Below are 14,738 nucleotides of genomic sequence, written 5' to 3' on the forward strand. Positions count from 1 at the left end.
TTTTTTTAAGATTTTATTTATTTATTTGAGAGAGAGAGAATGAGAGGTAGAGAGCACGAGAGGGAAGAGGGTCAGAGGGAGAAGCAGACTCCCTGCTGAGCAGGGAGCCCGATGTGGGACTCGATCCCGGGACTCCAGGATCATGACCTGAGCCGAAGGCAGTCGCTTAACCAACTGAGCCACCCAGGCGCCCGAGTGTTCCTTTTTCTCCACGTCCTCCCCAACACTTGTTTCTTGTGTTGATTTTAGCCATTCTGACAGGTGTGCAGTAATATCTCATTATAGTTTTGATTTGCATTTCCCTACTGATAAGTGATGTTGAACATCTTTTCATGTGTCTGTTGGCCATCTGTATGTTTTCTTTGGAGAAATGTCTGTTCATGCCGTCTGCCCATTTTTTAATTGGATTATTTGGTGGGGAGTTTTTTTGGTGTGGAATTTTAGAAGTTCTTTATGTATTTTGGATACTAACCCTTTATCGAATATGTCATTTGCAAATATCTTCTGCCATTCAGTAGGTTTTCTTTTAGTTTTGTTGGTTGTTTCCTCTGCTGTGTAGAAGTTTTTTGTTTTGATGTAGTCCCAATAGTTTATTTTTGCTTTTATCTCCCTTGTCTCAGGAGACATATCTAGAAAAATGTTGAGGCTGGCTTTGTGGGCTAATACGTGATCTATTCTGGAGACTGTTCCATGTACATTTGAAAAGAATGTGTATTCTTCTGTTTTAGGATGGAATGTTCTGAATATATCTGTTAAATCCATCTGGTCCAGTGTGTTATTCAAAACCACTGTTTCCTGTTTGATTTTCTGTTTAGATGATCTGTCCATTGACGTAAGTGGGGTGTTAAAGTCCTCTACTAGGGGCGCCTGGGTGGCTCAGTCGTTAAGTGGCTGCCTTCGGCTCAGGTCATGATCCCAGAGTCCTGAGATCGAGCCCTGCGTCGGGCTCCCTGCTCGGCGGAGAGCCTGCTTCTTCCTCTCCCTCTGTCTGCCGCTCTGCCTACTTATGCTCTCTCTCTCTGTTTTTGTTTTTTTTTTTAAGATTTTATTTATTTATTTGACAGAGAGAGACACAGCGAGAGAGGGAACACAAGCAGGGGGAGTGGGAGAGGGAGAAGCAGGCTTCCCGCTGAGCAGGGAGCCTGATGCGGGGCTCGATCCCAGGACCCTGGGATCATGACCTGAGCCGAAGGCAGACTCTTAACCACTGAGCCACCCAGGCGCCCCTTTCTCTATCTCTGTTAAAAAAAAAAAAATCTTTAAAGTCCTCTACTATTATTGTATTACTGTCAATTAGTTCCTTTATGTTTGTTAGTAACTGTTTTATGTATTTGGGTGCTCCCATGTTGGGTGCATAAACATTTATAATTGTTATATCTTCTTGTTGGATTGTCCCCTTTATTAGTATAAAGTGTCCTCCTTTGTCTCTTGTTAAGTCTTTTTTTAAAAGTCTATTTTGTCCAAAAGAAGTATTGCAACCCCCATTTTCTTTTGGAACTTTTTTTTTTAAAGATTTTTCTTATTTACTTGAGAGAGAGAGAGGAAGAGAGAGAGAGCATGAGCGTGGGGAGAGGCAGAGAGCCAATGTGGGGCTCGATCCCAGGACTCTGAGATCATGACCTGAGCTGAAGGCAGATGCTTAAATGACTGAGCCACCCAGATGCAGCCCCAGCTTTCTTTTGACATCCATTTGCATGATCGATGTTTCACCATCCCCTCACTTTCAATCTGCAGATGTCTTTTGGTCTGAAATGAGTCTCTCATAGGCAGTCTATAGATGGGTCTTTTTTTTTTTTATGCATTCCTTTACCTGATGTCTTTTAATGGTTTGCAAATTCTAAAATATTCATTCTCTCAGCCTTTTACAGGAAAAGGACCACAGAGGATTGTTTAGAATATTTAAATCCACACATTAAATATATGGCTTCATTACTAACATTCTATATAGTACCTGACTAAATTATGCCCATTATCTATTAGAACCCAGTTATAAAGATACAGCCATAATTTAGTTTGATTAGCATGAATTCAGCAGACTAATAATAGTTCAGAAAGCATATATTTCTATTACGTATTATACATAGTCATCATTGCACTATATGTCCATGATTCTAAATAATTCTTTTGTATTATCCATAAACAAATTTGCTTTCAAAGGTTGTTTGGCAGTAATCTGAAATATTTTACTTTATAAAACCAAATGATGGTTATTTTTAGGGGCACCTGGGTGGCTCAGTCGGTTAAGTGTCCTACTCTTGATTTCAGCTCAGGTCTTGATCTCAGGGTCGTGGTGAGTTCAAGCCCCGTATTGGGCTCCAAGCTGGGCGTGGAGCCTACTTAAAAAAATAAATAAATAAAAATAAACAATTAAAATTTAAAAAAGCTACTTCTGTATTTACTCCCTAAACAACATGTAACAATATTGGCTTCCCCCCATACCTGTCAACTGCAGCCAACGTGGAGATGAGCCTCTCAGATTCCTCTTCAGGAAAGGACTCATTGCCCAGCTGTGAGAAGTGTAGTTACTTGAGAGTCTCCAGTTAGCTCTGCTGGGCTTCACCTCAGCCTTAGCGCCAAGGTCCTACTATTCCCAGGGCTGTCTCCAGCCTATGACTGAGCAATGAGGGGGTTCAAAGGGCTCGGTGGGACTCCTCTAACAGGCAATCTCTGCTCTGGAGCTCTAGGTTGGGCTAGCTGCAAGTCTGCCTGGTTGGCATCATGGTCTGAAGCTCCCTCTGCCCAATCCTCCTTCCCCGCTCTTCTTTCACAGGTGCCCAATACACCTGCACTTCTAACTCCATGTCAGTATCTGCTTCCTGGAAATTTAGGCTGTGACACCAACAGTATATTACAAATCCTTTTGGTCTTTTCCAACCTGATACATGAAAAACAGCATTTCACATGTTTTATTTTGCATTTCTCCGTTATGATTGAGGATGAACACATTTTCGTGTATTTAAAAGTGAGCTGCACATCTAGGAATGGTCTCTGTCTAGTTTCTTTCAAATTGTTGGGCTTTTACATTGATTTGTAGGAGTACTTTACATATTAAGTAAACTAGCCATTGATTGCATCTGTTGCAAATTTTTCTTTGCAACTTGCCATTTGGCTTTAAGGTTTTTAAGGTTAATTGTGCATACATGAATTTTATGAACACAGTGTATCAATATGTTCTCTCATGACTTCAGAATTTTATGTCATCACTAGAAAGGACTTCACTCTAAGATAGTAATAAATAAATATTCTCCCACTTTTTTTCCTTCTCACAGACTGATGGTTCCACTTTTACATTTAAATCATTTAAATCTTTAATCTACCTGGAATTTATTTTAGTGTAGGAAGTAAGGGAGAGTTCTAATTTTATTGTTTCCTAGAGAATGGCATGAAATATTTCCTTCTGCTGATGAACTGGTATGCTTTTTCCTTGTGGACAATACAAATCACTTAACTGACTCCATTTCCCCTTTTGCTATTGTTGTAGGAAGATGAGAGACAAATTCACAGTTAAGCACAGAATTTCATACCTACATCCCAATTTTCCCTGATGTTAATCTTCTATTTGTTTGTATTTTTTTTAAAGATTTTATTTATTTGAGAGAGAGAGAATGAGAAATAGAGAGCACGAGAGGGAAGAGGGTCAGAGGGAGAAGCAGACTCCCTGCTGAGCAGGGAGCCCGATGTGGGACTCGATCCCGGGACTCCAGGATCATGACCTGAGCCGAAGGCAGTCGCTTAACCAACTGAGTCACCCAGGAGCCCTATTTGTATTTTTTGTAATCCTACCTTTATTTTTCAATTTTATGATATATATTCTTATCAGGTTCCAAATATCCAGTGGAAAATAAAGTAGGCTGTAAATGAACACATAAGCTCTAACTCATCTGGGCCTCAGTCATTTCTTGCTCTTCCTTCCTTGTGGGTGGGTTGGCTGGGAGGGAGAGAAAATACAAATGGAGATGAGAGACACGGTCTGCCTCATGTCTCCCAGAAGCACCAGCATGAAAATGCCCACCCATAAGCCAGGTAAGAGGTCACCAGTGGAAGCTTGGGAGGCCCACATACTTAGAGCCCCAACACATGTATTGGTGATTGACAGGGTTGTATAGAGCTGACATGATTGGGGCTGGCAAACTTCTCCTATTAAAGGCCAGATAGTTAATACTTTAGGATTTCCAGGCTATACGGTCTCTGCGGCAACTACTCTTCCAGTAATAAGCATGAAAGCTACCACAGACAATAAATAAGCAAATGAGTATAGCTGTGCTCCAATAAAACTTTATTTTTCGACACTGACATCTGAATTTTATGTACTTTTCAAACATCACAAAATATTCTTCTTTTTACTTTTTCCAAGCATTTAAAACAGTGAAAACAGTATTCTTAGGATTGCAGGCTGTGGGAAAAGGATCAGCAAACCCTTGATGCAGAGCTTAGATGAGGAAGTTTGTTATGGGGAATATGTGTATAATTGTCACTTAATACTTGATTGCCAATGCAGTGACCTCCTTCAGATCAATTTCTACTTCTAGAAATTGATTACAAGGAAATAATCGTGGTGGTACACAAAAATCTGAAAACAAAGGCTATTATCCCATCCTGGATTATAACAATGAAAAAAACTAGGACACATCCAAACATCCAAGAACATAGGAGTGGCTCAAAAATCTGAGGCCGTCCAAAACACGGAATGCTATGCAGCCAGGTCAACAATTATCGTGTGGTTCAGAAAGAGAGAAAGCAAATGCAGCCAAATATTAACATTTGTCAAGTCTAAATGCAGGCTCTATGGGTCTTCACTGCCAACTTTTCTATAGTTTTAAAATGTAAAAATAAAGTTGGGTACATGTTTTTAAAAAGTGAAAAAAATGGGGGCACCTGGGTGGTTCAGTGTCTGCCTTGGGCTCAGGTCATGGTCCCAAGGTCATGACTCCCAGGTCATGACTCCCAGATCATGACCCCAAGTCGGGCTCCTGGCTCAGCTGGGAGCCTGCTTCTCCCTCTGCCCGTCCCCCTGCTGGTGCTCTTTCTCTCTCAAATAAATAAATAGAATCTTTAAAAAAAAAAAAAGTAAAAAATGTTTTTGTGAAATATAAGTTAATAGGCTTCAACGGACCCATCTCCATCTCATTAGAACTCTCTGTTCTTTTGTGTTAAATAAAGATAAACATAACACCCTTTTTTTCACAGGAAAATGGTATAGATTAACTCAGTAATAGTTGTCTAACTACCTGGTGTCTGTCTCAGTCACACCAAATGTAATTTTAACTATGTGAAACATGAGAAGATTTACAAAAAAAAATTCTTAAAAATCATGTTTCCTTTACAATCATCTTGTTCTAAGGGCAAAGAAAAGCTTGACTTGCTTAGGTTTTGAGCATTTGAAAGAAAAACTTGCTTTTACACACGAAACACACCAAGCAGTTGAGAAGACTTCACTGGTAGGAGTGGGTGCTCTAGGCCCTGTAGGCGGAACAGCATTTGAGGGATCTGGTATCTGGGTTCTCCCTTCAGACTCAGGCTGGACTTCCTGGGTTTAGATGCTATTATTTGCAAATCTAACATGGGAAAATAAATTCCTTAATTTGAATGCATACAAATAAATAAAAAGTTTACACATTTAAATAAAGACAGAGGAAATATTTCTAGACAGAATAGCCGATCTTGAGCTGAGGACTTCAGCGACCCTCCACTTGACGCCTGTCTTAAACGAGGTAATAGACATAGTGCGTTGTCAGTATCTACTTGGATCCCAGTTAGGGATTGCAGGTTGCAAAACTGGAGTTATCAAAGATGAGTTTCAGGAAATCTGTCTCCGTTTAAAAAAAAAATTTTTTTTAATGCTCACATTCATTCCCATTATCGGGAGTCAAACCCAGATCTCCAGTGTGAAAAATCAAAATCCACGGCGATAGTTCTCAGGGAGGAACTCTTCCTTTTACAAACCAGAACCATAAATCAGTTCTTGCCCCTCTACTTCCGAAGCTCTGACTTTTAAATACTAAATGCTTTACTCTCTCTACCTCCACCTGTGCGCCCCGCCTCCCCCAGAACCCGCCAAACCCCAGGAAAGTCCGCCCCCGCGAGCCACACACAGTCCCCACAGACTCCGCGCGCCTCCCGGTTCCCACGCTCTGCGGTCGTGCGTACTCTCTCCGGATTCCCCAAAGCCCCGCCCTTCTCTCCTCCGCTTCTCCCGCTTTCAGCCACTTAGAACCGCCTTCCCCACCTGGCTATTTGGTTGGCCAGCGCCCTTGTCGTACGTCATTCACCCGCGCCACCCGGAAGTCACGGTTTATAGCAACCGTTCTTATTGCCGGCGGGTCTAAGGTGAGGGCCGCGTTTGGGTGTCCCTGGGTGGCCGAGTCCCAGAGTTGGGAGGGGCAGAAGGCAGAACCCCGGGCAGGAGCCGGACGAGCCCACTCCCGCTGTTGAGAGGGTGCAGATGTACTGTGCCGGAGGCCAAACTGAGTGGTCAACGTGGTCTACCCCCTCCCCATTCCTCAGGAACACATCATGGCGACGCCCCCTAAACGGCGGGCGCTGGAAGCCACAGGGGAGAAAGTGCTGCGCTATGAGGCCTTCATCTGTGACGTGCTACAGCGGGACCTGCGGTGAGTGACAGCGTGGAGGGCCGGGCGTGTGGAACGTTCCACGTGGGGGGGGCGGGGCGTTCGAAGTCAAGGCCTAGCCTTCTGATTGGTGGACGAGGTGTCCGGAGCCCGGCCCCGTGCGCCGATCGGGCGAGAAGGACGGGCGACATCCGGGGTGCGACTTGGGCTGGGATGTGGCGGTCTTAGTGGAGGGTGTGTCTGCGCATGTGCGGCCTCCTCTCTCACTTACCGGTTGAGCTAGGGTCCAAAGCGGGAGTTCTCGGGTTCGAATCCTTGGCTTGGCCATTTCGCTATCCGTGTGAAGACGTTGTACCCTGCCTCGCCTTTTTGTGCCTCAGTTTTCTTATCTGTGAAATGGGAAAATTGATGGAACCTTCCTGATGGGGTGGTTTTGAGTTTTTTAATGTGTTCAGTCCTTGTAAAGGATTTAACATAGATACTACGGTACCGGCTCAATGAGTATGACAAATTATTATTACTGTCATTATTAATCTGAGCAGGAAGTAGCGTGTTCAGAAGTAGGATAATGAACATCCTAAAGGGATGGAAGATTTTTCTAGGGTGAGAAAGGGACACTTTTTTTTTTTTTTTGAGAATGGGATATTCTGATTGGAGGGAGGCACTGGGAGTAGAGTGTGATAATAGTACTAACAAATAATGGCTAATACATATATAGAGCTTACTGTTTGGTTAGGCACTATTGTAAGTACTTTGTAGTAAACACTCATTTAATTCTCCTAATGACTCTGTGAGGTAATATTTGTCATCCCTTTTTTATAGATAGGGAAATTGAGTCTTAAAGAGTTTACTTACTTGCCAAAGTCACACAACTAGTAAAAAAGGAGAGCCTGGATTGAAACCCAAGCAGTCTGACTCACAATTCAAATCTTAACTTCCGCACTAAAATGTTTCTTTAGGGCACGGCAACATGAGGGTCTCAGTCATAATATGAGGTATTCTGAAAGGGCCAGGGCTTCCTGTTGGTCACCATTGTCCTCTTGTCCCATCAGAAAAGTGCTGGACCATCGCGACAAGGTATATGAGCAGCTGTCCAAATACCTTCAACTGAGAAATGTCATTGAGCGACTTCAGGTAAAAACACCAAGGTTAGGTACCATTTTGGTGTGTGTGGGCAAGGGAGGGGGATGGGAGGAGAGATCCCAGACCAAAACCTGTCAGCTGACCTGAAAGTTGACCACTGACCCCTACCTCTTTTTCCCTGGCCCCACAGGAAGCTAAGCCCTCGGAGTTATATATGCAGGTGGATTTGGGCTGTAACTTCTTCGTTGACACAGTTGTGTGAGTGTCTACCTGCCCCTCTGAGCCCACAGGGCTCAGCTTCCCCCTTCCTTCATTCAACAAATACTTTTTTTTTTAGTATTTGCTATGGTCCAGACACTGTGCTAGGTGCTGGGGATATGACAGTGAATCGAATAGGACAAAAATCCCTGCCCTCCCAGGGGAAGGTGGGAGGAGTGGACTAAAAAAAAAAATCTTCAATGAACTGTATAGTATGCTAAACAGTGATAAGGACTTCCCGCACTTCCTCTAACCATTGTTTCCTCAGCCCAGACACTTCACGAATTTACGTGGCCCTTGGATATGGTTTTTTCCTGGAGTTGACACTGGCAGAAGCTCTCAAGTTCATTGATCGTAAGAGCAATCTCCTCACAGAGTAAGTCCATTCTATGAGGATAGTGTGTAAAATGCCACCGTTTGCAGCACCCTTCTCCCTTTCCCCACGGTTCCCTGGGACGAGACTTCAGGGTCCATTTCCCTCCTCCTCAGGGCTAGGGCTGAGGAAAGTGGAGACGCAAAGCTTAGCCCCAAGTATAGCACATAGTAACCACTCAGTAAATGGTCTTTGTATTGTTCATTCACACACATTTGTTGGCTATCTGTTCTATGGCAGGATCTGTACTTAGCAGTGGGGAGGCAGCAGTGAACAAGACAGAAGAGTTCCTTGAAGGCCTAATTTTGACCAGATCCAGGAGGTTTCGGCCTATAAATCAGTAACAGTAAAACAAGTTACCTCTGAATTCACCCCCTATAATTCTCCTGCTCGTTCACTGTACTCTCACCACACTGACCTTCCCGGGCTTCTTGAAACACCCTCAGAATGATCCCACCTTAGGGTGACTGCCGTGGCTGTGCTCTCTGCCTATAACACGCTTTTCCTAGGTACATACATGGCTTCCTTTCTTCTAACTCGGTTTGAGTCTTTCTTAAATGTCACCTCCGAAACGAGGCCTTCTGTAACCTAACTTTAAAATTGCAACCTCTGGGGGTGACTGGGTAGCTCAGTCAGTTGAGCATCCGACTCTTGGTTTCAGCTCAGGTCATGATCTCGGGATCATGGGATAGAGCCCCACATCAAGCTCTGCGCTCAGCAGGGAGTCTGCTTGGAGAGTCTCTCCCTTTCCCTCCCCTTCTGCCCCTCCCCGCTCTCTCTCTCTCCCTCTCTCTCTTTCTCCCTCTCTAAATGGGTAAAATCTTTAAAAAAAGATTGTAACCCCTGGCACTCCTCATTCCCCTCCCTTGTTCTGCTTATGACCTCTTGATGTTTACTGTGTGATTTACTTCTTTCTAAAATTCATTGCCTTCACCCATTAGGATATAAGCTTTACAAAGGGAGATATAGTAGTACATAGCATACAATAGGCACTCTGTGTTTGTTGAATGAATTTAAAAGGGTGTGCTGGAACCAGATTGAAGGGGGCATTGAAGCAGATCTCTGGTGGTGGAGGGGAAGGTAATGTGGGGAGAAAGTATGGGCTCCAGTTGAGTTTAAGGCTTTGTGCAGGGAAAGGAAATTGGGAGTGTGGATGAGAGGTTTGAGATGTAGCTAGGGAAGGCCTTCCAGGGGAAATGACATTTGAGTCTCTTGGTTGAGTGAACAAGCCATGGGGCTATCTGGGGAGAGCATTCCTGGCAAGGGGACCACGTGTGACTACCACGTTAGCAGAATTGCCGAGAGGCAAGCAAACATGCCAAGAGAGGGGACACCAAGCAATACACTTAGATGAATACCATCTCACAAGAATGAATACCACTGATCTAAAATGCCTTCTGGGTTATATTTATTCCTACGTTCATTTCTGCCAGAGTTGCCTCTCTCTTGGTTTTAGTAATTCTTCTCTTTTCAAACCACTCCAAGGTTTCAGTGTTAGTAGACCCAAAAGAGCCTCAGATCTGCTGAGATTTCTAAATCTTAGTGATCAGACCAATTGGTGAAGGGGTCGAGGGGCCTGCTTTCATGGGCCAACAGAGTTCTGAACTAGTGGTCATTTAGACCACATCCATTTTTTTTTAAGATTTGATTTATTTATTTGACAGAGAGAGACAGTGAGAGAGGGAGAAGCAGGCTTCTTGCCGAGCAGGGAGCCCGATGCGGGGCTCGATCCCAGAACCCTGGGATCATGACCCGAGCCGAAGGCAGACGCTTAACTGACTGAGCCACCCAGGAGCCGCACATCCATTTTTTATAACAAAACTTTCCTTGTTATGTCACAGGATTCCTGAGCCTTTCAGATAGAAATTTTAATTGTTTGAGACTTGATGTCTTTCCCAAAAACATATTTAAATTGTCAGTGCCTGCCTCCTTGTCTGATCTTTTTGATACATTTATCTGGTTTATTAGTGTAATGAGAAATGTGATTGAATCTCTTATTATTTTATTATAATTAGGAGGGCTTCCTAGAAGTTTAATCTTTCTAGGAGATGAAGATTTGAGTCTGGGTAGCTCACTCTCCTCTTGAAAATACTTTGTTCCTTGGGACACACTTTGAACTAACTTTCTTTCAGGTTATTTTATGCAACCAAAAGGACTGTCAGTCCTTCTTATTTTTAGCATATTTCTTTGGGGAGTGGGAGGATCAGATCTGTGTGTATATTCTTTCCTGATTACACAGAAAGGAATACACGTCCAGAGACGTGTAACTATAGAAGAGACAGAATAGGGGCACCTGGCTCACTCAGTGTGTGTCAAGCGTGTGACTCTTGATCTCAGGGTTGTGGGTTCAAGCCCCACACTGGGTGTGGAGACTGCTTCAAAGTAAAATCTTTAAAAAAAAGAGAGAGAAAGAGACAGAGTAACCATTTGACTGTTAACACTGCCTTACATATTGCAGCAGTAGCAAAAAATTAAACATCTCTCATTTGCGTTACAACTAGCATTTGGTGGACTTTGTATTTTTCTCCTTTTTTAAAAGTGTTGCAACTCATAGCCTTTCCTAGACTACGCTTGTACCATTAACTAATTTTGTTCTCTTTATTGATGTTCAGATTGCCCTTAGAAGCTGATCAGGTTCAGTACTGTGTTCTTTGAGTACTACCCCAGATATTCTTGAAAGCATTCTTGTTCTCAGCAACAATACCATGTTTCATTGATTTCTTGTCTTTAAACATACACTCAACCGTTTCCTGAGGACTTCAGGTACCTTTGAATGGAGTGGTCATTCAGTCATTCATTCAACATACATTGGCGCCTACTATGTGCCACACACAGTTTGCATCCTGGGGATACAGCAGGGAACAAAGCAGACCAGTCTCTGTCCTCTGCTCTTACATAGCTTACATTCTAGTCAGGGAAACCAGACAATAAAAAATAAGTAAGTGATGTAGTATGTCCCAGGTTGGCAATGCTACAGAGAACAGCAGGGGACGGAGAGAAAAAAACATTGCTTGGGAAAAATTTTTTTGTAACTTTGTATGATGACCAATGCTAATTAGTCTTATTGTGATGATCATTTCACAGTGTATACAAATATCGAATCATTATGTTGTACCCCTGAAACTAATGTTACATGTCAATTATACTTTAATAATTAAAAAAAAAGGATGGGTGCCTGGGTTGTTCAGTCAGTTAAGCCACCAGACTCTTGATTTGGGCTCAGGTCATGATCTCAGGGTCCTGAGAGCAAGCCCTGGGTGAGGGTTTGTGCTCAGTGGGGAGTCTGCTTGAGGTTTCTCTTTCTCCCTCTCTCTCTGCCCCTCCTCCACTCTCTGTCTAAAATAAATAAATCTTAAAAAAATAAAAAAAGGAGGGCACCTGTGTGGCTCAGTTGGTTAAGCAACTGCCTTCGGCTCAGGTCACGATCCCGGGGTTCCGGGATTGAGTCCTGCATCGGGCTCCCTGCTCGGCGAGGAGCCTGCTTCTCCCTCTGGCCTTCCCCCCTCTCATGTACTCTCTCTCTCTCATTCTCGCTCTCTCAAATAAAGAAATCTTAAAAAAAAAATAAAATTAAAAAAATTAAAAAAGGAAATGAAACATTGCCTAGGATGGAGCAGTTGCAATTTTAAACAGAATGCTTGATTGGATGTGGGGTGTGAGAGTTTTGGGCTGAACAACTAGAAGGATGGAGCTGCCATGATCTGAGAGGGAGAAGATAGAGAAGGAGCAGATTTGGAGAGGAACACCCAGGAGTTCAGCCTAGGACCTGTTCAGTATAAGGTGCTTATAAAACACTGAAGTGGAGTTCTTGAAGGTGTAGTTAAAACTCCCAAGGCTGGAGTTCAGGAGAGGGGTCTGGACTGAAAATATAAATCTGGGAGATGCTGATATATAAACGGGTTTACGGTGCTGTATTTTTTTTTTTCCGATTTAACTGTGTTGTTACCTTCTACTTTCCTTACCGTATCTAGTTTGCCTAAAATTGATTTCTACTTTGACAGAGGTTCAGCACAATAAAATCCGCCTTCTTTATCATAGTATCAAGACCCTGCGTGATCCAGCCCCTTTCTACCTCTGGGACCTTCTCTTGTACCACTTTCCTTCCACCATTCACTTAATTCCTAACCCTCCGACTTCCTGACTGCTCCTCCGAAGCTCTTTCCTGCCTCTTGGCCTTTTTGGGGAAAGGGCCTTCTCTTACTATTTAACTCTTACTCATTCTTTATTCTTCAGAAGGGCCTTGATCGATCCTTTGTATTATCAATTAGGATTCTTTTGGGTGAGACTGATCCAATCGGCCCAGAAGATATAAGGAACTGACTGGTTTTTATGTAACTCAACAGTCAAGGGCCAGAGTGGTTTGAGGCAACTCCAGCTGCCCAGTTGCTTAGGCCTTGGCATCTTCCTTGAGTCCTCTCTCTCATACCTGACATTCAACCGTTTGGTAAATCCTGTTGATTCTGCCTTCAAAATATATTCCAAATCCAGTCACTAATCATCACCTCAGCTGCTGACACTGGTCTGAGTCTCCATCTCTCACCTGGGCTGTTACAGTAGCCTTCTCACTGGACTTCCTGCTTCCACACTAGCTCTTCTTATCCCCAGTCCTCCACACCGCAGCCAGATGGATCTGCTTAAACCCTAGTCAGTGGGGCACCTGGGTGGCTCAGTTGGTTAAGCATCTGACTTCAGATCAGATCATGATCTCAGTGTCCTGGGATCGAGCCCCGCATCGGGCTCCCTGCTCAGCAGGGAGTCTGCTTCCTCCTCTCCCTCTGCCCCTCCCCCTGCTCATGCTCACTCGCTCTCTCAAATAAATAAATAAAATCTTAAAAAAAAAAACACCTTGTCAGTTCACATCCCTTCTCTGATCACATGCCTCCCTTGGCTCCCATTTTACTTAGAGTAAAAGTCAGAGCCTTGTGGGTTTCACACGATCTGCCTCCCCAGCTTACCTCTCTGACCTCACCTCCTACCGTTCCCCCTTCACTTAAGTCTTCTTCAGCCACACCAGCCTCTTTGCTTCAAACACACCAGGTACACTCCCACCTCAGCATCTTGGCATGTGCTGGCCCTTGTGTCTGGAACATTCATCTTCCATCTATCCACATGATCCACTTCTTTAAGTCTTTACTCAAATGCTTCTCAGTGCATTCGTTTGTAAGTACTCTCATTAGAACTGTAGCCCCCACTCCTGCACTCCTTAGCCTCTCTCATCATTTAACTTTTTCATTTTACTTATAGCCATCTGACATACTTTAGATGTTATTCCATAATTCGTCCCTCTTAATGAGAACTCGAGCTCCACAAGGCTGAGATTTTTGTTTGTTGTGTTTGCTGTTCTCTCCCCAGTACCTAAAATTGCCTGGCATAGAGTAGGGATTCGATTAGCGTCTCCGAATCAGTGCAGTCCAGATGGTGGCCAGGCATCTGTGCACAGGAGTGGTCGGGCAGTAGCACGTCCTACCGCCTGCCACGTGGAAGTCCTCCAGGACGCAGGTAGTTCTGGAAGTGATGCGGAAGCATCATCCTCATGAGCGTAAGTGGGGCCCACTTCGCCCTTTCTTGTTTCTTTTCTCCAGGCTCAGCGACAGCCTCACCAAGGACTCCATGAATATCAAGGCCCATATCCACATGTTGCTAGAGGTGAGAGCAGCTCACCCCACTCCCACTCTTATCTCCAAACGTGTTCAGGGTGGTGTGACCCGAGGAAGGGAGAGAGCCAGGGACGGGAAGGACCATCTTTCTCTCTAAGCTGGAGCCAGGCTGGCTCTGAGGGAGGGGAGGTCACAGCAAGCCTGGGTGGAGGCCTGGACCCAGGCTGCTCAGTCTCTTCTGTCCTCTTTTTCAGGGGCTTAGAGAACTACAAGGCCTGCAGAATTTCCCGGAGACACCTCACCATTGACTTCTTCCCCGCCTCCTCAGACATTAAAGAGCCTGAATGCCTTTGAGTCACATGGCCCTTCTTTCCCCACCTAAACCCCTGCTGTTTGCTAAGGTGCCCTGTTTCGAAAGCACAAAGTTACCAGGAGCCCCAGAGATCCAGCCTCTGTGTGGAACCTATAAAGCACCCCTGAAGTCCCGCCTCCAGCCTGTTGCCTGGCAGCATTTGCCACTTGACTTTCCACTCTGCCCTCTTTTCTGTCGTCTTGGCAACCTGGACCTCCCACCTGACCCTTCTCTTTTTTTCTGTTTCTCTTCCTGGACGTAACACTGACTTATCATAGAGAATGGGCCGATTCAGGGTGGAGGTTTGTTCCCAAGGCAATCAGCCTTTCATCCCTGGCCCTAAGGTTTGCGCCTCTCCCCCACCCCAGTCATGACCGGGGTACCTTAGATTACACCCACGCCCGTCTCGGCCCAACCTTGGCCTCACCCCGCTTCTAAATAGTTCCAGCTTCCACCAATGGGTGCAGAGCCGCATCCCGCCCTCCTTGGTCCGGCCCCTATTTTAG

The 14,738-nt window shown here is 44.5% G+C and overlaps 1 protein-coding gene across 1 annotated transcript; it reads left to right on the forward strand.

The window, feature by feature from the left end:
• The first annotated feature begins 6,274 nt into the window (after window positions 1-6,274).
• Window positions 6,275-14,234, forward strand: UXT (ubiquitously expressed prefoldin like chaperone). The gene is made up of 7 exons (XM_025857971.2): window positions 6,275-6,327; window positions 6,505-6,611; window positions 7,622-7,703; window positions 7,843-7,910; window positions 8,179-8,286; window positions 13,866-13,929; window positions 14,135-14,234. Exons 2-7 carry the CDS (start codon window positions 6,514-6,516, stop codon window positions 14,186-14,188), a joined length of 474 nt encoding a protein of 157 aa, XP_025713756.1. The 5' UTR covers window positions 6,275-6,327; window positions 6,505-6,513; the 3' UTR covers window positions 14,189-14,234.
• Window positions 14,235-14,738: the final 504 nt, after the last annotated feature.

The sequence above is a fragment of the Callorhinus ursinus genome, unplaced genomic scaffold, assembly GCF_003265705.2.
Source record: "Callorhinus ursinus isolate GAN/ISIS: 27379988/994484 unplaced genomic scaffold, GSC_fseal_2.0 scaffold16, whole genome shotgun sequence".
In the NCBI taxonomy this organism is placed as follows: Eukaryota; Metazoa; Chordata; class Mammalia; order Carnivora; family Otariidae; genus Callorhinus; species Callorhinus ursinus.

Coding starts and splice junctions, on each gene's coding strand:
- UXT (XM_025857971.2), top strand. CDS start 6,514: ATGGCGACGCCCCCTAAACGGCGGGCGCTGGAAGCCACAGGGGAGAAA. Junction 6,612..7,621: donor GTGCTACAGCGGGACCTGCG/GTGAGTGACAGC, acceptor TTGTCCCATCAG/AAAAGTGCTGGACCATCGCG. Junction 7,704..7,842: donor ATGTCATTGAGCGACTTCAG/GTAAAAACACCA, acceptor CTGGCCCCACAG/GAAGCTAAGCCCTCGGAGTT.